Source organism: Carlito syrichta, unplaced genomic scaffold (assembly GCF_000164805.1).
Source record: "Carlito syrichta isolate Samal-C Ts95f unplaced genomic scaffold, Tarsius_syrichta-2.0.1 Scaffold101933, whole genome shotgun sequence".
Classification (NCBI taxonomy): Eukaryota; Metazoa; Chordata; class Mammalia; order Primates; family Tarsiidae; genus Carlito; species Carlito syrichta.
The window spans coordinates 645987-671667 of NW_007046029.1; the positions used below are offsets into that span (position 1 = coordinate 645987).

General features: G+C 41.0%; 1 protein-coding gene across 2 annotated transcripts in view; it reads left to right on the top strand.

Annotated features, from left to right (window-relative positions):
• Positions 1 to 25681, top strand: part of MAP2K5 (mitogen-activated protein kinase kinase 5) — a 237197-nt gene that overhangs the window by 55091 nt on the left and 156425 nt on the right. For both annotated transcript variants that reach the window (XM_008064694.1, XM_021715641.1), the window contains exon 9: positions 21791 to 21830. In XM_008064694.1, the coding sequence (XP_008062885.1) occupies positions 21791 to 21830 (40 nt within the window). The remainder of the gene's footprint in view (positions 1 to 21790; positions 21831 to 25681) is intronic.

Below are 25681 nucleotides of genomic sequence, written 5' to 3' on the forward strand. Positions count from 1 at the left end.
TTTTTTTTGAGTTGGAGTCTCACTCTGTCACCCAGGCTGGAGTGCAGTAGCACACTCACGACCACCCCAACATCGACTTGCTGTGCTCTGGCAATTCTTCTGCCTTAGCCTTCCAAGTAGCTAGAACTACAGGTGTGCGCTATCAAGCCCAGCTATTTATTTATTTATTATAGAGATGAGGTCTCGCCAAGTTGCCTGGGCTGATCTCGAACCTGTGGGCTCAGTCAATCTACTCGCCTCAGCCTCCCAAAGTGCAGGGATTACAGGCTGAGCCACCAAGCCTGGCCATCTTATGTGATTCTTAAGGGAAGAAAACATGAATGTAACAAATCACTGATCACTGGGCTTCAGTGTGTTTGGGCTTCAGTTTCTGTTATTCTTAGATCGTTGGCTTTTAGTTCACAAAAAAGTGGCATAATCATCAAGAAATGAGGATCTACTTTATCAGATTCTCCCAAACTGAATGTTTGATGTGTTAGGATTGAGTTTCTCCTACACTAAGTTTACATTAATAGCGCTGATAACAAAAATTGTGGGTTTTCAAACAAATTGATTACATTATAGGCTATGCTACATAAACTATATGAAGAAAATATTGGAAAATCCACTCACTGGTAACAAAACTGCCTAATGAGCCTGTTTCATTTTTTGCTTATAAAGTGTAATAAAGCTAATAAGTGCAAAGCAGAAATTTAATATTTTAGTCTTACTTCACTTGAAGGGATGTTGTGAATTTCAAGGGATATGATATGTAATGCAACAAGAGTTGTTCTCTCTATTGTGATAGTGACCCAGGGTGGTAATTGTCAGTGGCTATTTCTTGGATTACTAAATTGGGCTCCATGGAACATACAGGGAATTCCTTAGACTAATGTATAGCCCAAGTCCAGGAAAAGGAGTTTAGGAAAAGGTCATGAATGCATTTTCATTATTGCTCCATTTTCCAAAATGTTGCAGGTTGCTCAAAAAAAAAAATTAATAAAGTCAGGACAGACACATGTTCTATTCCCCTCTGAGAGATTCACGACGAATTTCAAAAGCTTTGAGAGAGTATTTGTTGTGGCTAGGTGTGGGGGCTCTTAGTTTGAGTCCTGGCTCTGTCATGAACTAGCTGTGTGACCTTGGGCAAGTTATACAAAAATATCATATGCCTCAGGTCCCTCAACTGTAAGGTGGGATCATCGTAGTATCTGTCTTACAAGGTTGTTGTGGGGTAAATGAGATGATCTGTAAAAGGCTCAGCTCTGTGCCTGACAGTTAGGAAATGTGAGCTACTGGTAATGGCAGTACTAATATGGGACTGATTATTTAAACCTTGTGCTTCTTACCCTGACTTGGCCATAGTACTCTTTTGGAGTAAAATTTATAACCATCTCACAGAATTATAGTTCTATTGAACTACCTTGGAGAAATTTTGCATTGTATTATGATACATATTATATGTCTGTGTTTTCATTTCTCTAGTTGCTTCATGAATAATAAGATTTATTATATCTGACATATAATGATTTTTTTTAAGTTTCAAAGTATTTTTTTCTTTTACCATAATTTATTTTCACATTGCTGCTGGACAGCTAGTATAATGTTAAGGCCATTCTTTCCTGAAAGTCTGGACTTACCGCCTGGTAGCCATTCAGCAGAAAACCCTCCCTGCATGGGGTCTCTTTCTTCTCTGATATTTTCCCCCCAGGCAGTGTGGTTTCTCAAGGTCACACTGAGTCCACTGTGTTTCCTTGTGTTTCCTAGTGTACTCAGCGCAGTCTGGAGGATAGAATGGATCCTGGTGCATGTTGGCTGAAATGAGGAGGAGACAAGTAAGGTTGCCTCCACAAGGTTTTAGTAGAGACCTGTAGTTGGACCATTCCTTAGCCTGCTACTTTTAGAGATTGTGTAACTGTTTTAGAACATTCATCTAGAAGAATACAAATTTCTAAACTAAGGACATATATTTTCATGACTAACTTTCTCTAGAATGTTAAAACTTTGAGTACTTAGCATGCATTGACCCGGCACCTAGTCACAGCTCTCTTTTCTTGGATGGTATGTCTCACTGAAATGAAAGTCTTTCACAGGCCCAGTTACCTGGGAAACATTTGCTGATTCCAAAACCAGTCGCTTGGACTCTGCTTCTGTGGCACATTGTTTTATGGAATCACTCAAACTTGGGGTCTAGTAATGAAGTAGTATTAAATTCTTAGGATTAAATTGTGCTAAATCAGCCAAAAATCACTGAAGGATCATCTTTTATGTTATTTTTTCCTTATGCCCGTTATTCAAGCTAAGACTCAAATTGTCAGCTTTGGAGCTATATATTCTAGTCTCTAGATGTTTGAAAACAATGAATTTTCTATCTCTAGCTCCTTCCTACAGGATAGTTAAGGGTCTGATCTAGACTTTGGGTAGAATTTTCTCAGTGACATTAATGGGTAGCATGACCTCTGCCTTTGTGGTGTTTTGAAGGTTAGATATGTGCCATCATTTAAAAATTAATTTTAACATATTTAGAGACAATTAGAAGAGGAAAGGGATAGTAATCCTCAAAGATGTTGGTCTTCTTCTTCCTGCTGTTGTCTCTATTTTCAGAGATACTTGTGAGGCAGTGAGCTGGGGGTCGCCCTCGGAGGTGGTGACTGAGATCATGTGCACTATCAGGTTGTATTCTGTGCTTGTGAGATGGCTGTAGATGCCAACTAAAGCATTACATTTGTGTTTGGGACTGGAATGATATTAACTCATTTTAATAACAATTTAATTAGTGAAAATTATAAGTTCTTATGGTCATCTGTATAAAATGAGAAAATATATGAATTGCCTAATGAAATGCTGTTTAGCAAATAAAATATTTCAAAACGTGAGACTCCTGAGGGAAAACAGGATGAGAGAGCCCTGCCACTGTGAACACTGGGAACTCACAGGAACTGGAAGACCCTGGCTCTCTCTCACCAGCCAGCCTTGTGGGTCACACGTCCAGAGAACAGCAGGTCTGGCCCCAATCTCACTAGTACTGTGTCACTGCACCCACGCCTTTATGTTTTTATCTCCCTGACGTATATCTTGTAAATTAATAGTAGTTTTTAAATGGTTTTGATATTGACCTGAGAGCTAGGGTGATTGTTTGATTTATTTTGACTTTAAATTTCCAATCAAATGAAGAGCCTTTTCCTTGCAGTCAAGATCATATTTTAAACAAGCAAACAAGGCCTCATCCTAATGCAAAATTAAATACTTGTCTCTGGCTGTATTGCACTGTGGTGTCATGTGACAGACAAGGGTATGAATGTTTTCAGAAAATCAATGAGTATTTGTCAAATAAAATTAATTATGTATGTTTCCCTCTCTCCCCTCAGCATTCGCTGCTATAGACTTTGTTTCATACAATAATGTGTGTTGTATTGATCAGAATCACGGAAGGAGCCTGAGCTCAAGGCTCCACACCTTTCTTACCTTTGCCTCCCTCCCCACCCCCATGCTCCTGTGCCTTCACTCGTGCTTACATCCATTATGACAGTGATGGATTGTTGGCATCCAGCCAACATGACAGGATGTCACAGGTCGCTGAGCAGAGATTTTCAGACTCTGTTTCCACCCGAATTAACTATTATTGAAATAGTTTATTGAGATTGAAGTATTGATCATTTTCTGCTAACCTTGGCTTAAGGGAAGGAAAGAGAGGCAGTGGTGTTTTTGAAAGACACTAAATTTCATTTTTAAAAATCTCATTTGTTTAGCCTTTTCTTCTTTCTATTTTATAGCCCTTATTGTTTTATTGCTTGGAAAAGAGTGTCTTGGCTTTATTTTTTATGACAGCATAATTATACTTCAGAAATGCACTTGATTACAATGGGTAACAAAATTGTTCTAGTATATTGGTTTGGCCAATATTGCTATACAAACAACTTTTCAGTCAATTGAGTCTGGTAAAAATCAATACATTATGGTAATATTTCAAGTAAGAATTTGCTGAATCTAAGTGTTTCAACCTCATCTCCTTTCAGGGAAAAAATAGTTTTGAAGTGGCAAGACTTCTTTTTAATATGTTATTTTAATAAAAATGCTTTCTTCATAAAGAAGTTTAAAACCCCCAGCAAAAGTGGCCGTGGACAGGTGAGAGTTACATGGGTGCATGGTGTTATAGATGGGAGTGATGTTGTGGCTGTCTGAAATCTGCTCTGTGGCCACATCTGGAAGGCGTTGCCTCTAGAAGGGATTTCACCCCATGGCGTGCCACTCTTGCATGTGGACAGTTCCGGGACCGCCAGGGGAGTATGGTGAGGACCACGAGGCCGGGGTTATGCTGTCCAGGCCTCACTTGTGGCCAAGCAGCCTGCGTTCTGAGCACACTGTGTAGAGGGCACCGTGTTGATGTTGGGGGCAGCCCAGCCTCATGGGACCTGCATCCAGAGGGAGGCAGAAGGTCTGTCTCCAGGTGAGCATGGGGCCTCGCAGTCTGGGCCACATGTATATGTGACTCCCAGACCTGGGGATGAAGAGGGACCCCTTCCTTAGGAAGGGTCAGGAGGGCTTCACGGAGGACCCGGCATTTGGGTTGAGGAGCGGCAGGAGTTGGTTCACTTGTGTCTGCGGAAGAGGAGACTGTGAGCCTTGTGGCAGCTGCCTTAAAGTCTGAAGGGCACTTCTGTAGAAGAGGAATGGGTTTCTGTGTGTTCTTCCCAAAACAAGACTCAGACCATCTGTCTCAGCTGTCTCTCTGCCTGCCTCTTACTATTGTGAGTGCCATTCTTCTTGCCCTGCTCCTTCCCAGGGCTGTGCTCCCTGGAGCAGACTCATGCTGGGTCGTCTTGGGGGCATCTTCATGGGTCTGGCCAGTGCCTTACCTGTCATAGCACTTAGGGAGTGTTTGGGGAATTAACCTGTAGAGGAAGGGTCTTCACAGCATGTGGATGGGCACAAGGTGTTGTTCATTGCTGGGCGGCCATGGGGGGGAGTGACCTCTCCTGCCTTAAGCAGAATGGTGTGGCTATTGCCAGAACTGCCGAGCAAAGGATTCCCACGGAGACCTGGGATGATACAACAGCACAGGTTTCTCCTGAGTCTAAAGTTTCAGAACTGAGTTCAGCATTCAGTTGCCATAGAAATCTTTCATCAGGTTTTGCTTTGTTTTGTACTTTAAATTTTTTCTTATATGCATTCATTTATTCATTGAACAAATACCTCCTGACTGTCACCGTGTGCCAAGGACTGTGCTGAACACGAGTGACCTGGGAGTGAACTGGACAGATGAAGCCCCATGCCCGAAGCTCCCTGAAGGAAGATGCTGTCCGACCTTGTGGCTCTCTCCAGAGTGTGGAAGGCTCTCTGTAAGGCTTGTCTGAGCAGGGGCTACTTGAGTCCAGGCCTGAAGGGCAGGATGGGAACCTGTGGGGAAAGGAACCACTTGGGCAGAAGGCCCACGGCGGGCACAGCGGTCGTGTCTGGCCCATGTGGTGGGAGTAGCGTGAGCTCTGGGGAGAGCAGAAAAATGGAAGGGCTTGGTCATGCTGGTCTCTTCTTCCTTGCTGAGTCCTTGCTGAGGAGGTATGGTCACCCCCTTTTTACCAATGAGAAAGATAAAACTTGGAAGGGTTAGGCAGCATGTCCAAGGTCAAGCCAGGAATAAAACTCAGGTCTTCCGACACCTAGATCATACCAAGGTTTTTTTCTGTGTGCCACTTAGTCTCAGAATTTCCTGTTAAGCCAAATTATTTTAGGATATAAGATATAAATTAATGTATAAGTTCTGAATGTCACTGATGTACTGCTTCTAGTGGTCAGTTTCAGAGGCTGTTTAGTAGATGCTGATAGAGTTATCACAGTATAACTTGTTATTTGGTCTGTCCTCTGGGTCTCCTTACTTATGAAAAACAGAATTTAATAATTGAATCCCTGGATTAATCGTATGGTTGTACTAGTGGAGGTGGTGCATTTCTTGATTTATAAGACATTACATTTTTTTTTAGCTATTTTTACAGTACTTGATGTGTTAGAAAATTGTAGTCTCCTGGCTGGCATATCCACAAGCAAATATTTGTATAGCATCTAGGGTATTTCCTTAAATTGCTTTTTTGGAAAATAATTCACTGGAAAGTCCAAAAGGCATTTACTGTGTATAACTTTCACACAGATTTTTTTCTTTGCTCCGTTGTTGGTTACTTTGATGTGAGAGACCATGTTTCTATTAAATTGCTGCCTTACTGAAGTGAATTGTGTTTGGGTTCTGATGTGTATACTAACACTGGACTGGAGGAGCAGGTTGTGAAATCAGAGGAGGAAATAGCAATGGGGATTGAGGTTGTGAGTATCCAGCATAACTTTTTTTAAACATTAATTTGCTTTTAAAATATGACTTTGTATTATGTTGTTCTCTAAACATAACCCTAAAATTTCTATGCTTTTCCTTGTCAGTATTGCAAAAAGGAAGAAAAAAGTTAAAGTATTGTTAAAGTTCATGATTTTTGTTTTGAGAGTTCATGATTTTTGTTTTGTGACTTTAAATAATGAAATGAAAAGCATTCGGACAAAATTAGAACTTGCTTTAGGGCACAATCAATATAGCATTTTAACAAGCTTAGTGTATTTGGAAAATATATATCATGCAAGGTTCTCAAACATACAACTCTATTATTACTTCTAACTGTAGCAGCAAAATGTAACAGTATACTTAGCCAATAAACGTAAAACCATATGATTAAACCATAATTAAGTTTTCAGAAAAGTTATCTCAAAACTGTGAATAAAAAATACTTTTACATTGTCTCAGCAAAAATATGGATCATCAGTGAAACTTGAGAGTGGTAGTGAAGTGATTCATGGGTGAGATCATGATGAATTTTCACCACAGACACATGTATAGAGCCAAGTCTGTGGACACTGTGTTTCTTCTTCCTTGAAACTTCCCTTGGAGATAATTTGTGGTGTTTGTGGAGCACAGCAACTGGGGGACCGGACTGAAAGGGCAAATGAGAAGTTCCCTGCTGCTTCAGAGACTCAAATAAAATGTTACAAGATCCTGCCTGCCTCGGTGCCCCTAAGACATGAGGTGCTCATAGTGACAGGCTGAGTCCCCTGTTACGTGCCTGGGCCGTCCCAGCTGGGTTGGAATGTGGCTGAGCGCACAAGGTGTTGCAGCCTCACTGGACATGGCAGCACAGGTGATGGTGTGGCTTTCCTCAGGATGGGAGCAAGGCAGGGCTGGACCAGCCTAGAGCTAGTGCTCCTACCTGAGCCCTGGTTGGTGAGTCATTGTCATTGCCATTTGGTTCCTTGAGGAGCTCAGATGAGCAGAGGACATGCAGGCCTAAACATTTCTGCCAGCAGTTTCTAGCAAATTGACTTCACCTGGAGTTTGTGTTTCTATTTTGTGCCTAGGTACATGTCCCTTACAGGTGACCCCCTCAGGAATGTCAGTGCTGATCTCTCAGCCTCACTTACTTGGCATATGGTTCTCTGGAAATCTTATCTTTGGTTTTGTTCACTCCGTGATCTTGTGAGTGTATTTGTGTCTCTGGGATCTTGACTTTGGGGCTTCCGGTCTCTGTAGGGGAGTTGGTCTCTCTCTGCTCACGTAGACCCTCTCCACTTTCTCTTCCCATTGTCCTACTTTAAAAGGATATGGGATACCTTTAAGCCATGATCTCCTGAATGGATTGGAGCATAGCACCTGGTCTTGACTAATGGCAAAGGATGCTCTAAAATGAAACACTGCTCACCTTTTGAAGTATAATTTCTCAAGAGTGTATGGTGAAACCGGGTTGGAAGTCCAGCCCTTCCTTCTGCTGTCCAGAACAGTGTCATGGCAGGGGTTCCTCAGGTTCCCTCACTTCACTGGCTTAAAGATGGCCGTTTCTGGGAGGTGCCAAGTGTGACGGGGGCTTGTGGTGTCCATTTCTCTGATGAAGGAGACTCTTTTGGCTTCCTTTGACCCTAGTCATGACATGCGCGTTTCATGAAGTCTGCTGTGCACAGAAGTGCACCGATGAAGATAAAGTGCCTCTCTCCAGCCTGACAAAAGCCATTTCTTTGCAGAATGGTAGCTGCAGCGAAAGTAAATAAATGAATGGACAGCAATCACAGCCTAGTTGATGAAACTGTTCAATTAAAGCACAGGCATTTACATGGTGTAATTTCCCTAAATTGCCAATGAGCCCCTTTAGACACAACCAGTGTTCAAATTGATTTCAGCATTGATTTTGGCTGAAGCTGATAAATTTCTGCTTGTTAGTTAAAGTAATTTTGCAGAAGACTTTGTACTGCAGTATTGAAGTGTTCATTTAGCTGATGGTTAAAAGAGGAGTTATTTACAGAGGCCTCTACTGTTGTTCTGAGATGGGACAATTCCCCAATCATCTTTTACTTTTAATTTTTTAGGCTTCAGTATACCAATCAATAGGTGATTGAAACTGATTAAAACTTATCCAACCAGCTGCCTATGGCGGTTTAATTAGAAGCTGGATGATTCTTAAATTAAAGTTGTCTCATTTTCATTGCATAGCCATCTTCCAGAAGAATAAGGGACTAACAGTGCTGAGAACTTACAAGTTGGCTTTGTTGAGGTATCTCACAAACAGTGCATCGTTCAATAGCTGTTCCTGAGACAATTCAAAAACATAGGCTGAGGCTTTGCTTTCATGGAGATTAGAAGTAATAATACCCTTACTTGCCAGCCAAGGAATTTTCTTCTTTCAGACAAAGAAGACCTGTAGTGTCATGCTACATGGGCAAGGCCAGCTGCTGATGACACTCCTTATTTCATAAGCAAGATGAAGCCTGCACTTACGTTATCAATACTGCGGTGCAGGGTGAACCCCGCACATCTCCCCCAAAGGCCACAGATTTGGATGTATTTATTTATTCTGTTTTGAGATCTTGATTAAAATAAATTTCCATTGAATGAAAAATGAGTATTTTCATGTAGGTCTGCATTGACTTTCAGCAGTACTGTGGGCAGGATTAGAGAGATTTTGCTCCCCTCCCCGTTCCTGGAAGCTTCCCCATACCCATTTTATCACTGTGGGACCATTTCTTGAGTTTTTAATGGAAAATGGGTTAATATTTCTGTCATAGGGGACATATAACATCTGGTATTACAGGGAAGAAGGGAATAAATGGCTCACTTTTCAGAGGTGCATTTACTCTTTGACCCACTAGGGTGCTATTTAGTGTTCTAGAAGAGGTAATTTAGCAAATTGTACCCCAGTGGCCTGAAAAAGTTAATGCAACTCTGAAAAGTGAGTCAGTCAATCGATATTCCCTATTGCTTTTAAAAAATCAACACTGACTATATCCACGGAACCTTGAGGACAACTGGAATTAGAGGATCTAGAAGCAACCAGTCTGTCCACACAAAGCTTGCTAGGAAGCACTGGGTTTGGTTTCTTTCTTTCTTTTTTTTTTTTTTTCCTTGAGTTGGAGTCTCACTCAGTCGCCCAGACTGGAGTGCAGTGGCCACTCCCGGCCACTGCAGCCTCGACCTGCTGGGCTCCGGCGATCCTTCCGCCTCAGCCTTCCAAGTAGCTGGAACTACAGGCGCACACTACCACGCCCGGCTAATTTTTTTTTTTTTTTATTCTAAAGATGAGGTCTCACCAAGTTGCCCAGGTGGGTCTTGAACCTGCGGGCTCAGGCAATCCACTCACCTCGGCCTCCCAAAGCATGGGATTACAGGCTGAGCCACCGAGCCTGGCCTTGGGTTTGGTTTCATAGGACCTGAGTCAACATCCTACTCCAGTGCTTGAAGACAGGAGTCTTGAAGCAGTCAGTAGCCTCTCCACACCTTGGTTTCCTTATCAGTTATCTATCTCACAAGTTTTTGTGCAAATCAAATAGCTTTCCTATATGAAAAATTTTTTGCTGCATATATATAAAACTGTGTGCATATATTAAATTTTGTCTTGATTTAAAAAAAAAAGAAAAATGTTTTGCAAACTGTAAAGTACATAGCATATTATTTGTAAAAGGAGATTTTCTGAAGTAGCCATTTTTGTATCTGAGTTAGGGAAGTGACTGATTGTTAGTTTTTCAAGATACTGTGAGCAGAGACTCTCGGGTTGCCAGACCATTTTGGGAGAGTTTCAGAGCTGGACCATTTTGGGAGAGTTTCAGAGCTGTTAGTCCTCGGCGCGTTCCTATGCTTCCCCACATGTATAACCTGGCCATTCCATTTCTTTCGTTCTCATTGTTGGACTTTGTCTCTCTTGCTTCTCTGTTTTGCTCATTACATTCTTTCAGAACCTTTGATCAAGAGGTCACTACAACGGTAGCTTCCTTATCCTCAAAGGTATTTAGGCCATATATTAAAAGACATTACTCTCGTTGATGTGGATCGTGTTAAAGGCTTGAACCAGACCACATCAACTTATGGGAGAAATATGGAGGCAGTGATGACCACATTAACTCTGAGGCAGGTGTGAGAGAAAAGGGGTATATAGCCAGAATAGATAGAAAGAAGAAATGATAAAATGTAGGGTTACGGCAGCTCTTCTCTCATTGAAAATCTTCCTAACCTAGCCAAGTTCCCATGTCACATGTCAGGCTGATTATGCATAGTCAGTATCTTGAAATTATTATCTTTGACCTAATCATGTGTTTGATTTGACACTTAAACTGTCTGGAGGGCTCTGTTCCTTAACCACAGATTATTTTGCAATCAGTAGTCAAACATCTGTAATGGATTTTTAGGCAGAAGGAAGTTTGGCAAAGACCGCTGTTTGAACTAGTGCTGTTTACATAAAAGCTTCTTTTTACAACTGCTGTTTACTTTGGTTTTCCTATTTTAACAGCAGAGCCCTGGCTAATGTGTTTATCTATTATGGAAGGCAACAACTGTCAGTGTTGATTTCCCTGAAACCATTTGAATTTTTCTGTGGATGGCTATTTGAGTATGTGACAACACGCCTTGAAATGCCAATGCCTGACTATTAGCTGTAAACACGTTGGTACAATCTACCTCTAAAGAAACATCCCAAGTGAACAAATCTCTAGAAAGACCAAGCAATACAATTTTTCGTTAGCTGAGCCCTAGCTAGTTTGCATTTGGTTACTGAAAACATGAAAAGATGAAATCCAGAGAATTTAAAAATTAATCTCACAAGATTGCAGATTTTTATTTTGCTTATATATTGGTATACTTACTCATTTATGCACTTGACTTTTGTATGGCAAAGTGCTTTGCATCTCTGGTCTTGCTTCAGGATTGTTCAGCCTCATCATCCTTGGAATAATGTAACATAGTCCATGCTTAGGCTCCTTGTTTAAATATGAAGTTCAAGGTCTCATGTGGGTATCTCCTCAGAGTGTACATTATGTCCTCTTGACTTCTACTGTCTCTGTTCTTTTAGTTTTAGTTTTATTTTATGTCAAGACTAAAAAGTCTTTGAAATGGAAAAACATCTAAGTTGAAGAAAGACTTCTATCATGTCATTCTAAATTAACAGTAAAAGCAGAGTTACTTTTTTTGGGTAAATAAATGTCAGATAAAGACCAAGAAAACAGCATTTGTAAGTATGGAAACTGATGATCAGTGACTTTAACAAAGACTATATTTTTTAAAATAAGGAAGTGAACTTAATGCTATAATCTGAGTGTGGCCAACTCTTAACCTTCTATACCAATAGGAATTGAGAGATACATTTTAGACAATGGTTTGTCTCCTCCCAACCAAACTTTTTGTTGCAATGAGCCAGGTGTCAGGGAGCTTTCCTTTGCATTGTCCTTCTGCCTCTGCCGTGCCTCTGATGGACATCCTGGAATTCTCCAGGACATTCAGAGAACAGAGAATCAGGGACTCCAGTGTGTCCCACAGGCTGTGAAATCTTTGCACAAAAAGCAAATAATTGACTTGATTATTTGGGAGAGGCTTCACTATCTCTGCAGTGAGCTGTACTTCTATTTATTTAAAAATAGCCTTTGCTCACCTCCTTTCTTGTTTCCTACCTATCCTCTAAGAGATACTGGGGACAAAATAAACATCACTTTCTTTCCTAGAATAAGACCATCACTTTCAAATTTCTTAAGCCTAATCCTGACTATTGCTTTACTCTTTTAGTGACTGGATTATTATTTTCTTAGGTTTCCCATCCATTCGGAGAACTTTCCACCCTTTGTTAAAACTATAAATAATTCACAGGGTAATTGTGTCCCTCTTTTCACTAACCTCCTTTGAAGTATGTTATGTGAGAAGTAGAACTCAAGTAAGTGGCATTTAGTTCACATGGTTCATGAAAGAAGTGCCCCGCACCCTTTCATAGGACCATAGCCTTTCAGTTCTGCCTTTTTGCCATTGTGATTCGAAGTCATTATCATGCAATTAATCTTGAAGTCTTTTCTCCAAGAGGCAAGAAAAAAGGGAAGAGTGTTTCTGTACTCATTTTTATAACTATTTTGCTAATAGATGGACATTACTAACATACCATATTGTCAGCTGTGCTGAAATCTGAAATATTCATAGTCATAGGCCAGCCCCCGTTCTTTAATTATATCCTACTCATCATCACTAGAGAAGCATTATGCTCCCTATTATACATTCTTTCTGCTCATAATTTAAAATGATTTGATGGGAATGTTTAGAAATTCATGTGCAGAATAGTGCTATAGAAATTAGATGCCTACTTTAATTGTATGAGATTGTACAAGCTTTATCAGAAAATATATGATCAGCTCTAGGTTATTTATTTTGTGAACAGGAGTCAGCTGGGACGATTCATATTTTTTTAGTTTCTCTAGAATTTGAAATTCTAAGCATAAATAATTTTAGTAAACATTGTAACATACAGATGCAGTTGATCTTACGCATGACAAAAATTTGTGTGGGAGTCCAGATGTCGGAATACGAGCACAGGTTGTTTCTCCCTTATGTCCTCTGTGGACTTTTTAACATTTTGTTTTCAAATTTTCTTTTCTTTACTTTTAAAGATTCTTTTAGAAACTGAGTTTAATTGTTTGTAGCGATACATCTTTTAATATACCCCATGAGGATTTAGAAGAAGGTAGGCACCCCTGACTTTTGCGTGCTGCCTAGACTCATCTTTCAAGTTTCAAAGAGCAGATAACTCAGTCAGTTGCGTTAGTCCTCAGATACTGCTCCTGAAGGTGGTCACGGGTTCTGTGAACATCTACTTTGTGCAAGGTCTTCACTTGGCAGTGGGGAGACAATACCAGCTTCCTGGCCTCAGGGCCAACATTCTCTGGGTATGCTGTTAGTGTCCAGTCTGCACTGTCTCTTCTCATGGTCAGCCTGGAGTGTAGTCCCCATGCCTCTTTTCTGCTTAATTTACTTTCTGGGTGGGCGTGTGCGACTCTGTGGTTTCACATGCCGTCTCTAAACTGAGCAAGCCCAGCTGTGTCCCTCCAGCCAGCCACAGTCCTGAACTTCAGACTCACATTACCATGTCAGCATCTTCTGGCATTTCAGAGTTACCTAGAATGGAACTCGTGATTTCCTCTGAAATTGGCTCCTGCTGCAACTTTTCTATTCTCAGTAAATGGAGACTCTGTTCTACAAATTGCTAAGGACAGAACTTTGCAGTCCTTTGTTATCCTTCTTTTTGTCTCAGATTATATCAAATCTACCCATAAGTCTTGTGGGTTCTTCCTCAAAAATATCTCAAGAAGCTGACCTCCTTTCACCACTCTTTTCCTGCTACTCTGTTGCAAGCCACTGTTACCTCTTACTAGGACTATTGCAGTGGCTTCTCGCTTAGCCTCCCAGTGTCTGCCCTTGCTTTCCTGCAATGTGTTATCTCTACTCAGCTGCCAAAGTGACCTTTCTAAACTATTAGCTCTCCACCTCTGCTCATGATTTCTCAGATCACAGGAAGGACAGCCAGAGCTCTGTAGCCTCTGTGGCGCCACCCAGTGTCCTCCCATTACTACCCTGTCCTCTATTACCCCACAGGCCCTCTGGCTTCTTCCTCTTTCTCACACATGTGAAGCACATGCTTCCACCTTGAACCTTTGAATTTGCCACCTCCTCTACCTGGAATCCTCTTTCCCCAGATATCCAAAAGGCATGTTCCCATGTGTTCAAACACAACCTTAAGAGAGGAATCCCCTAGTCCCCCAGCCCTGCTGTTAGATAATGTGTCCTTAGTCTTGTCCCTCTCTGTCTCTTCACCTTTGTTCTTTTTCATTGCCCTTATGCATCTGACTTATTGCATATTTATTTGATCACTGTCAGTCAGCCCCTGTTGGAAAGCAAGCTTTACGGGATTAGTGACTTGGTCTGGTTTGTTCTCTGTGAATCCAGAATGCATAGCACACTGCCTGGCGATCAGAGATATGTACTAGGTGTTAATTATGTAGGTCAGGGTCTAGTCTAAGAGGAGAGTGTGTCATGCAACTGTGGTGGAGGTTGGCTGTATAACAGTGAACACAGTGGACTCTGTCCTGCCCTTGAAACTTAGTAGAGTAGAAGACCCTATATAGACCTTTTATAAGAATTTATCATATATTAGGTAATTAGAGTTTATAATATAGTTAAATAAAGTATATACCAGTGAATGTAAATAACCGTTGAAGAGAAATGACAGTTTATAGCAGGAGCATGTGAAGGACCATGAGGCAGTAGAGTAGTTGAAGCCAGCGGATCAATGCAACCACAGGGTAGGGACTCTGGCGTGTAGGCTTTTCATGTGTTTTTTCCTGAATCCCACCTTCTGCATTCACGATGTCCTGAAGGCAGCTCATCTCAACCCACCATCTGTGGTAGACTCTGTTTCTAGGTGAAAGAGCGCACATGTGGAAGAAAGATAGACCCAGACTTAAATCTTGTGTCTGCCACTCACAAACTTTTTAACCCTGAATGAGTTTCTTAATCCACTGAGTCTGTTTCTGTTATCATCTGTAAAATATGACTTATGGTACAGACATCATAGGGAAGTTAGAATCTAAGTTCTGTAGACCCTTAAGAATTGTTAGTTCCTCTTTGTTCTTTTTCCTTTCTCCTGTCTCCTGACCATTTATGTATTCACCCATAGATGTTTGAGTATCTGCTGTGTGCCTACCATTGGGGCTAGGTACTGTGTACACGTTGTTGAATGAGATAGACATGGTCTCTGCCCTCATGGAGCTTCAAAGTATGGGGCATTCAGTGTAAGGCCACTGAGGCCAATCTTCCCCTGCCCCCCCACTGTGACTGCAGTGCTCCCATCATTATGGCCTGGCATTTTGGAACTGTCTTTGTCATTTCCGTGTTTCATACAGTCTCTTTGGCCAGAGCTTTTTGCACCTGCCTCCCTCTCCCACAGCCGCTTTTACCACCCAGCCTCACAGTCACCACCTCTCGTCTAGACCACTGTCACAGCAGTCAGAATGCTACTGGCTTTCTCTCATTTCTCCTTCTTTCCAGGAGGGATGTGCTAATCTGCAGCCAGAGTAAGGCTTTTAAAGTTAATGTCTGGTCATATCACCACCCTTTCTACAAACCTTCAGTGACTTTGTCTTGCCCAGCAAATTGGTTACAGCAAGTGTCCAGCATCAATAATAACAGCTGAGAGACAATGGAATGATACCCTAAAAGGCTGAGAAAATAATCGTCTCAGTTAAACTGTCATTCAGGAGTGAGGACCCATGATAAATACATCTTCAGAAATGAGTGTATGTGTATGGAGGGAGGAAGGGAGAGACAGAAGGAGGGACAGAGAGAGAGGTAGATGGGGGGAGAGAAAGTTAGCTTATTGCTGAGGAAAGTACTTTAGGGAGAAAAGAATGAAATCCAGAAAAAAGGAATGGTAACCATTTAGGAAAACCTGACTATACAAAACAACAATAGCAATGATTAACTTAGGGATATCAAAAGGAAGTCAGACAAAAAAGACTGGACAGAATAATATATTAGGATGAGAGGTGCCTGATTGGAATTAAAGCATTCTAAGGCTTTTATGTTGTTTAGGAGAAGGATGTAACCAGCAGTTAGCTTTACGTTTTATTAAATCAGGTATGCTTGTTAAAAAACGGAATGGGTAACAACTAAAAGACAGCAAATAGAATGTATTACTTCAAAACCAACAGATGTAACAAGAGGGAAGAATCCAGTATAGTAGTATATTATAATGGTAGGGGAGGAGAGAGGGAGGGAAAGTAAATGAACAAGATGTTATAAAGAAATCCACATGTGTCAGCAATCAAATAAATACAGGCAGGCTGATACCGCCAGCTACAGGTTAGGTAGATTGCATTTTTAAAAATGCAGCCGCGTGCTGTTATAGGAGAAGTTCCTCAATTGCAAAACACAGTAGTGTTGGAAGGGAAAGAACAGGAAAAGATACCTGGCAAAAACGAACTTTAAAAAAAACTGTTGTGGTTATATTAGTATAAGACAAAATAGACTTTAAGGCAGAAATGATTATTAGGGAAATGAGTGAAAATAAAAATATTTGCTAGTGAACAGTAAAGCAGTACTATCTATGCAAGCTCATGAGACACACCAAAGTCACGACTAAAGGATAGCTTCACATATATGCCTTAGAACAACTGGGCATTCATAGGCAGAGCTTCTCATGCAAGACATGACAAAGGGTGAGGGCAGGGAATAAACCCAAAGGAAGAAGGAGGAAAGAACTACTAAAGAATGAAAGTTCATGAAGTAAGAATTCAAGAAGCAATTCAACACAACCAAAAGCTGGTTTCTTGGGAAAACGTGTGACTTGTAACAGAGGGGACACAAATCACAAAATTACGATGAAAAAGGGAAACAATCTTAGAGCAGAGATTTTACAAATAAAAGATATAATAACAATAAATATGAAAACAGACAATTTCTTAGAAAAACTGAATGAAACTGTCTTAAGAAAAACAGACCTATAGCAAATGAGAAAATGCACTCATGGAGATGTTTAACAATGTGTTTTACAGATGTTCCAAAATGTGCTTGGCACAGTTTTAGGCACTGAAGATGATAGCAGTGAATAGGTGCTTCCTTTGTTGTGGTGGGAGACACATAATAAATTGTATTGGGTGTTGACAATTCTGCGAGGAATGAAGAAAATGAAAGGAGAATGGGCTGTTTTATGTAGGAAGGTCAAAGAATTACTACTGGATCTAAAGGCAGTGATGGGGCAAGCCAAGTGATCATCAGGGAAAGTGGTCCAGGCCTTAGGAATTGGCTGCAAAGGCCCTGAGGAAGGAGAATGTTTGGTGGAGCAGAGTTGAATGTTGTAGATAAGGGAGACTGGCAGCAGCAGAGATCAGTGAGGTCACCAGGGACCAGGCCATGAAATCCTTGTAAGGACTTTTGATTCAGCACTTAGAAATCTACTCCTGAAATGAGGATGATTATAATAACTTGTAGGATTATGGAATTAATTAAATGAATGTGAAAATGTTTAGTAAAGCACTAAGTGATACTTCTTTTCATCCAGAAAGAGTAATTATTTTTCAAACATTGTTAAAGTTTGGGATCCTTACCATAGGCCAGGACATGAGCTGAACATTAAGAATACAAGATGGGTAAAACATGGTGGAGCTCACTGCCCAGTGTGAGGGATAGACCTACTTTTCTGTAGTGCACTAGGGCAGTGTCTGAGCACTAAGCGTGAAGAATGGCACCGCAGTTTTGTGGCAGCTACAGGGATACACACCAAAGGAAGGTGTATACATATTTTTAGGGCAGCTTATACTTTCCTACTTATACACCCGAGGAGAATGAATAGTGGCCTTCTCATTCAGCAGCAGTGACTTCACAGGGCATTTGTGGTGATGAGCAGCTGAGTGGGCACTTTGCACACCTGTCTCTAGTGTGAATCGCTTATGTAGTGGGCAAGTAATAAGTGTGGTAAGAAGTCTACAGTTGGAATCATGGTATATCCATAGCATTTCAGGTGACTGTTTTAATGCTTTATCTCCAAAGTTGGTTCAACATGAAATAATACTACTTGTTTAAGTTTTATTAGCAATAAATGATGTAGTATAAGCTTTTGCCTTTCTTTGTTGTGAAGACTCATTTGTGGAGCACAGAGCCTGACTTTGAGCCCCTTCAGTCTGTCTTAGCAGATGTTACTCTTAAAACACTCAGCTACTCTGAAAACTTCCTGTCCTCCTGGCATTTAATTCAAGCTTGCCAAGTGCTGTGTCCTGTCCTTAGTATTATATCATTGGACCCTCACAGCTCTATAAGGTGGTGACTGCTTTCCCTCTCCAGACTTGAGAGGGTGAGACGTGGTGAGGTTGACCAAAAGGTCACGTGGTTAGGAGTTGGCAGAGTTTGGGTCAGAGCCTGGGCACATCCTCTGCTCTTCTGCCACCCAGGGGAGACTGGCCATAATCTCTGTTGCTTCCTTGCCTGGAGAGATTCGCTGTGATGGTCCTTAGCCGAATTGAAGTAGTTCAGTACCTTTATAAGTTTTGAATTATGTCTTCCCCTGTGCCATAGTTCAGTTAAGAAAGATTAAATATCAGCACATATTTCCTTTTGGTTCTCAAATATGTATATTCTGCCATAGTTCCAGTCTTAGCCTTGCTGCTGACTGTGTGAGCTTGTGTTTCCACTGTGAAAGAAAAGGACCAGGCTAGACAATTTTCTCGAATTCCTACTAGCACAGTAAATTCTCTGATTCTGTACTCCACTGAGACTAAAGGTCGATCCCAGTGTCTTTGTCCAGTCATCTAGAACCTGTTATTACAAATGAAAAAAGAAAGCATGACTAGTAAGTATTCTCTTGTGCTGGACTCTTTGTTATTTTAAATATTCAAAAGTTTATGCCAGGCTACTAGCTTTTTGCCATCCAAAAGCGTGTATGCTGTGCACTCAATTTGAAGGACTGGGACTCCTCCCAGAAGGCCTGGTCACCAACAAAATGGAACACACTTCAGGACTAAACACTAAAAATAGCTCATCAAGATGATTCCTCCGTGCACTCATTGGGAACAGGTAATTACTGTGGCAACAACAAACTAATCTGAAGTGTTAGCTGTTAATTAAAACATTGCAGAGGTGTATAGTTGTCTTTTGGTGTAACCAGAGCCTCCATTCAAACTTCATTAATCACTTTACAGTTAATGTGTGGAGGAAGGTCAAGGCAATTGAGACACAGGATCTGCTGAAAGTAAACAAATTCCTTTTCTCCAGGTAGAATGCCATTTGCAAAGTTAAGGGTTGCACTCGACTCATGCCTGACATTGCCTTTGTCACCCGCTTCTCCTTGATGATTAAATGTTAAATTGGTACTGTCATTGCACTGTAAACCAAACCACATAGCATCTTTATTGCTCGAAATCGAACCCAAACCTCCACGGATGAATTAGCGTGCGTCATAATTAAATTATCAAGCCTCCCCTTTAATTCACTTCGAAATAGGAGACATTTCTTTTGGAAAAGAGATCAGCTTTCTTGACAAGCTAATTAAGTTGCCAAACAGTCCAGTCTGGAAGATGTACTAGGCTATCCGCTCATCATTTTCTTATCACTGCTGCCGGTCTCAAAAGTCCAGGTATTGCTTGTTCAAAGTCATCACACTGATCTTTCTACAACTTTTGAATCCTTGTGTGTACATTCAATTATTTGTCTTCTTATTTCAGTCCTTGGTTAGTGATTCTAGTACACAATATTGAAAAAGCTAAATTGGAAGAATCTGTGGTACAGAAAAATCATATATCATTAAATCTTACAAATTATACTACTTGTTTGTATACAGAATAAATAAATTCCTTGAAATCACATTTCAAATTAGTTTAGTCCAACAACTTTTTGACAGGCATTGATAAAAATATGGTATATGTTTTTATATATCAGTTTATTACTTGAGTTTGGATGTATCATGAATCAAATCATGATGTGAAGTTTAGCTTTGCGCTATAAAAGTCTGATATTAAAATAAATAGTAAAGTAAGTGGTATTTCTTCTAAAGCCAGTATAATATAGAGCTTCTACTTATAAAATGTGTAGCACTTTATACAAAGTATAAAAATTTTTTTGGCCAGACTCACTCCTTTAATGCCAGGAGGCCAAGGTGGGATACTCCCTTGAGTCCAGGAGTTTGAGATCAGCCTGGGCAACATAGTAAGACCCCCATCTCTACAAAAATAAAAATTAAGAAATGAGCCGGGTAGGGTGGTGCACATCTATAGTCCCAGCAAATCGAGAGATTGAGGCAGGAGGATCGCCTGAGCCCAGGAGTTAGAGGCTGTAGTGAGCTATGGTGCCACTGCACTCCAGCCTGGGCAGCAGAGTGAGATTCTGCCTCAAAAAAAATTTTTTTGATTGATTAGTTTTATAATTGATATTCAGATATACTAGGAAGGTTGTTATCTAGAGAAGGTCTTTAGATATTTTCACAGGCTAGAGAATTGTCACCTAATTTTTATATTCTTGCCTTTCCTTTAAATGAGGTTTACCTGAATTTTTGTACAGTTAATTGCTATAATAGAAGCTAAGCTTGCCTTCGTTAATTGGCTTGACCTTTGCCCACTCAAGTAGGAAAAATAGAATAAGTTCTTATAGCACTCACATGTTTGGATACACACATGTACTCTGTATATATGTTTTCATAGTCTTGCCTTAATTTGTAACATTTTTACATGTGAAAAATATGACAAATACCTATGGGCTCTCTAACAACTAACCCATTTCTGTAGGTCACTTACCTTCAAAACATTTACTCAACTCTGTAAATTTATTCAAAGTTACTGCATTGTAACCTTTAAAAAAGCAAATTTTATCATATGTAAATTATCTCAATAAAGCTGTTAAAAATTTTGTCAGAGCAACCAAACAACTATTTCTGCCAAAACAGCAGAAAATGATGTTTCCATTCAGGTAACAGTGGAGTATATACATTTTGTTTCTATTTGTAAGATATGAGCAGTTTGGGGGCTGGGCAGGTGAAGACAGGGAATTTCTGAGGCACTAACTTCTGCTCCCCCATATCTTCCCCGCCCCATTCATGTCTTAACCCTTATCAGGTGAGGGAGAGAACAGTCAGGTCTTGGCTAATGTATAAAACCCTCTACAGAGCAAAAGTTTAGTTCTTCCAAACGAATTAGCTTCTTTATACTTTTATCGGCTTGCAGTAACAATGCTTGTTTGTGTTATGTGGTTTGTTTTGAAATGTTTCTATAAAACAGAGTGTTCCCAAATGACGTTCAGAATATCCAACCCCTGCAGTACGTGTGTCAAGGTCATGCTCTATTTAAACACGAAAAGTCTTGATGAAAAGTAATGGTATTTTATTTCTGCTAACTCTGTTATCTTACTTTTTTCCAGAAATGAACGTATTCATATTTTTAGATTTAAGTTGTAGTTATTTCACTATATCTGACCTGACACTTTGAGCTAGCGTATTTCCAAAGAACCACATGCTTGGGTCTTATAACTCTGATTCCTTACATGAAATTTCTGTTGTAAGCCATAGCTAATTCTATGTGTTTGAGATTATTTTGACGAACTGCAGCATTGCGGTTTATCTGTGTGTGCCATCCAAGGAAACACAAGCAGGCCCTCCTAATTTCTGTGGTTCTGCACAGGCTATAGGGACCTACCACACAGTGACAGCCCCAGGGACCTGGACCTGGAGCTGGAAGACATGGGTTTGAGGTCTCATTCTGCCACCACTCGTGCCATGAGGTGAAGCGCAGCACTCTCCTCTATAAAGGAGGATGACAGTGTGCCAGTTTTGCCTCAAAAGGTGGTTCTCGGGTAACGCATGAAGAATCACTTTGCAAACCATTGATTCCACATTGTGGAAATGTGAGTATTAGCGCTATTAGTGTTCTTTGAAAGCACCATGTCCCTGTTGCTGCAGAAATGTCTGGATGAACATTTTTTGGTTGTTTAGTGACCCTGTTGTTTCTTTTCTCCCTATAGAGCATATCATGTCCCGAGTGGGAAAATATTAGCTGTCAAGGTAAGCACTGTAAACTCCTGCGAATTCTTGGTGAGGCTTCCTTTCCCTTTCCCTTCCCCTACTGGCTTAAGTCACAGGCATGTGGGAGCAGTGAAATGATGTGAAGTTCATGGTGGGCAGGGGAGGCTGTGGTCCCTGTAGACCCCTGACGATCTTTCAGTTGTGCCTTAAGACAGTCACTCGTAAGCTTGCACATCACTGTCACCAAGAAAGGTGCACTTCTGTGTTTCCTGCCATGCAGCTTGGAGTCTTGTGGTCATCACTCCCCTTCCTCCTCTGTAAGCTGTGGGCTCTTGGACATCTTCCCTGAGGGGTGCCTCACCCCATTGTCATGACCTCGGATCAGGTACATGTGCCCTCCCACCCTGACTGTTAGTGACCTCAGGTGTCCGCCTGGCTCCTGCCGCTGCAGCTTCTGAAAGAACCCAGCCCCGTCCCCAAGTCGGACCACACGTACTCGGGATGGCCTGGTCCCAAGATGCTCTTCATGTGCTCTGGCCCTGCCACAGCCAAGACTGACTCCCACACCGTGGCCACACGCTAGCCTGTTGTCCAGTTTCCCTTCATGGGAAAAGCATCCTGAATTGCACCTGCTCCCACCCCAGGACCCTGTGTCCATTGCCAGGCTCTCAGCAGACTGCTGGCCAGTCCTGGGCCAGCACACGTGGTTCAGGCCCTCGCCCGTGTCGCAGACCCGCCTGCCCACCTTCTGGGGACTCTGTTGTGCAGTCTCCAGCCCCGCCTTTTGGAATGAAAGCTCTGAGCTTTCGAGTAGTTGCCATGTGCCCAGTGTCACGCTAGACATCTTATGGCCTTACCTTTAGTTCTCAAATCTACAAGTGAGTCTGTCTAGAGTCAAGGAGACTAAGGTGCAGAAAGCTGGTTTGTTCAAGTTCACACAGGTGGAAGAGGCAGAGACAAGATTCAAAATGATGTTTGCTGATCCTTAGCATGTGTCCCCTACACCGCTCTGCAACTGAACACGGCCGTAGATAGCCTTACCCAGCCTTATGCATCCAGCTGTAGGTAGTTTTACTCACTGTGGGCCATTGTGGCCCCTCTGGCTTCCATGTGTCTCACCAGGTTCTGCAGGGGGGAGTTGGTCTCCCTCATCTTCACGGAGTGTCTATTTCTGCCCCTTTTTCCTTTTTTCGGGAACTAGGAATCTGAGAGTCAGACTGCTGTTGCTCATGCCTTGCAGCCAAGAGAGCGCAGACAGGACTCTGCTCTTCGACTGTGCGCGCCATCTTAGTGCCTCATTTCACCCCTGGTGCAGCACCGGCCTTTGTCTGCCTAACCCCACAGGTGGCACGCGGTGGGAGGTTTAGCACGCTTCCTGGGGTGTTTCCTGTGACATTCCAGGCCAGTGCCACCTGTGGACTCCTGGACTGCAAGAACCCTTGGAGATAATCTTTGGTGACCCCACGTTTGACAGAGGAGGAAACTGAGGTCCAGAGGGTTTCCAGGGTGGACCCTGCAGAGGCCTGACTCCATCCCAGGCTTCCTCTGCAGCTACCACCCAGCTCTGTGGTCCACCTCATCGCTCAGGTCCTGGATCCATGGTCCACCCTGGTGCTCACACCTAGCCCGTAGTCTGGTCCTTCTTAGTGCTCATGTCCCGGCTCTGTGGTCCACCTTGGCACTCACTGGCCCAGCTCCATGGTCTGGTCCACCTTGATGCTCACCACCCGGCTCCATGGACCGCCTTGACATTGGACTATCTGTCCCTTCTAGGTCCCTTTTCCCTAAGTGATCATCTCCACTAACTTGAGCATGGTTATCTATTGTTTGTTCTTTGACGTAAAAAAGTCTTAAATTGTTGCTGATAGTATGTTCAAAGGTAGTCAACTCTAGCTTATTTACTCCAGGAGAATGGAGCACTGCTAAAAATCATCCAAAAGCCTATTACTGTTTGGCCTTGCCAAGTACATTATATTTTTTTTGTAATTTCATACATTTTGGATATGCTTAATATAGGCTAATATTAAAATTCTTGTTCATGAGTACCTAGTTGGGTATGATAAGGGGCTACCATCTGTTTCTGGAAAGAAAGACAATTTTAAAGAAAGGGCATATTTACACATTAGTTAAAGGAGAGATTTTCAGTAAATGAAAATAGTTTAAAAATACACTGTTCGCTTGACCTGACCATTAAACTGGGCTTTAGTACAAGATCTGTGTTGTATCTACTTTGTATCCCTGAGTTCTATAAACTTGCATGCTAGAAGGACAGACTGGCTTGAATGATTGAATGCCTTAAGAGTAGATAAAACTATTGTAATTAGGTTTTCAATTTAGCCCTGAGCTTATCAGTAGCTCAGGCAAAAACTGTGTAGTTTGTATCATAGTCATAATCTAAGAAAAAAGGTAAGTACCATCTCTTTAAAACAGGTGGAGTTTTTCATTAATTTTTAGAAATATGTTATTTAGTTTCAAATACTTGGAGATTTTCCAGATATTTTTCTGTTATTGATTTCTAATTTGATTCCACTATGGTCAGAGAACACACTTTGTATAACTGGAATTTTTTTTTTTTCCTTTTTTTTCTTTCAAAGATGTGGGGTACAATTCAGGGTTAGGTATACAAATGTTCATTATGCAGGTACCCTGTATTTACTGATAATACTTAAAATTCATTGAGACTTGCTTTATGGCCCAGAATATGATCTGCCTTATTCCCTGCGCAGTGCATTGTGTAAAGTGTTGTATAAATGTTGATTAGATCGAGTTAGCTGTATTGTTCAAGTTTTCTGTGTCTCTACAGATTTTTATATAGTTGTTCTATCAGCTATTGAAGGAGGAGTGTTGAACTCCTCAACAGTGATTGTGGTTTCAGTCCTCTTATTTTTCACTTTATGTGTTTCAAAGATGGGTTCTTAGGTGCATGGGAGGGTTGTGTCCTCCTAATGAATTGACCCCGTTGTTATTACCAATAAGCCTTTTTATCTGTGGTGATGTCCTTTGCTTTGAAATTTATATTAATATAGGCACTCCAACTTTATTTTGGCGTGAGATAGTTTTTTACTTTTGAACTATTGTGTCTTTATGTTTGAAATGGATTTCTTGTAGGCAGTGTATAGTTGGGTCTTGCATGTAATCCAGTCCAGTGATCTCTGCTTTTTAGTTGAGGAGTTGAGACTGTTTACCTGTCACATGATTATCGATATGGTTGACTCCAAATCTATCATTTTGCTCTTTGTTTTCTGTTTGTTTTGCCTGTGTGCCCTTTTATTAGTGATTGCTTTAGAGTTGATAATGTATGTTTTGATTTATGGCCTCCCTATGTAAATAATATTGTACACTTTATCTATGGTCTGAGAACCTTATAACTTTATAATAGTATATTTTCACTTCCCATACACTTTACACCCTCATTTGTTATAAATTCCAAAATATATTGTAGCCATTTTTTGCTTTAGATAATTATTTATCTTTTAAAGATGTTTGAAAGGTAAGAAAAATGGTATTTTATTTTTAACCATGTACATACTAGTTCTAGTGAACTTCATCCCTTTGTGTGATTCAGATTTCCATCTGGTATTATTTTTTCTTTCTGAAGGACTTTCTTTTACATTTCTTATAGTGCAGTTCTCTTGGCAATGAATTTTTTCAGCTTTTATACAACTGAAAAAGGTATATTTCACTTATATTTTTGGAAGACATTTTTGTTTTTGCTGGGTACAGAATTCTATGTTGATTGCTCTTTTCTTTCAGTATCTTAAATATTTTGTTTTACTGTGTATCTGGCTTGTCTTCTTTCCAGTGAGAAGTTTACTGTTATTTTTAATCTTTGCTCCTTTGACAATAGAATTGGCTTCTTTTCTTACTGCTGTCAAGATATTACTAGTCTT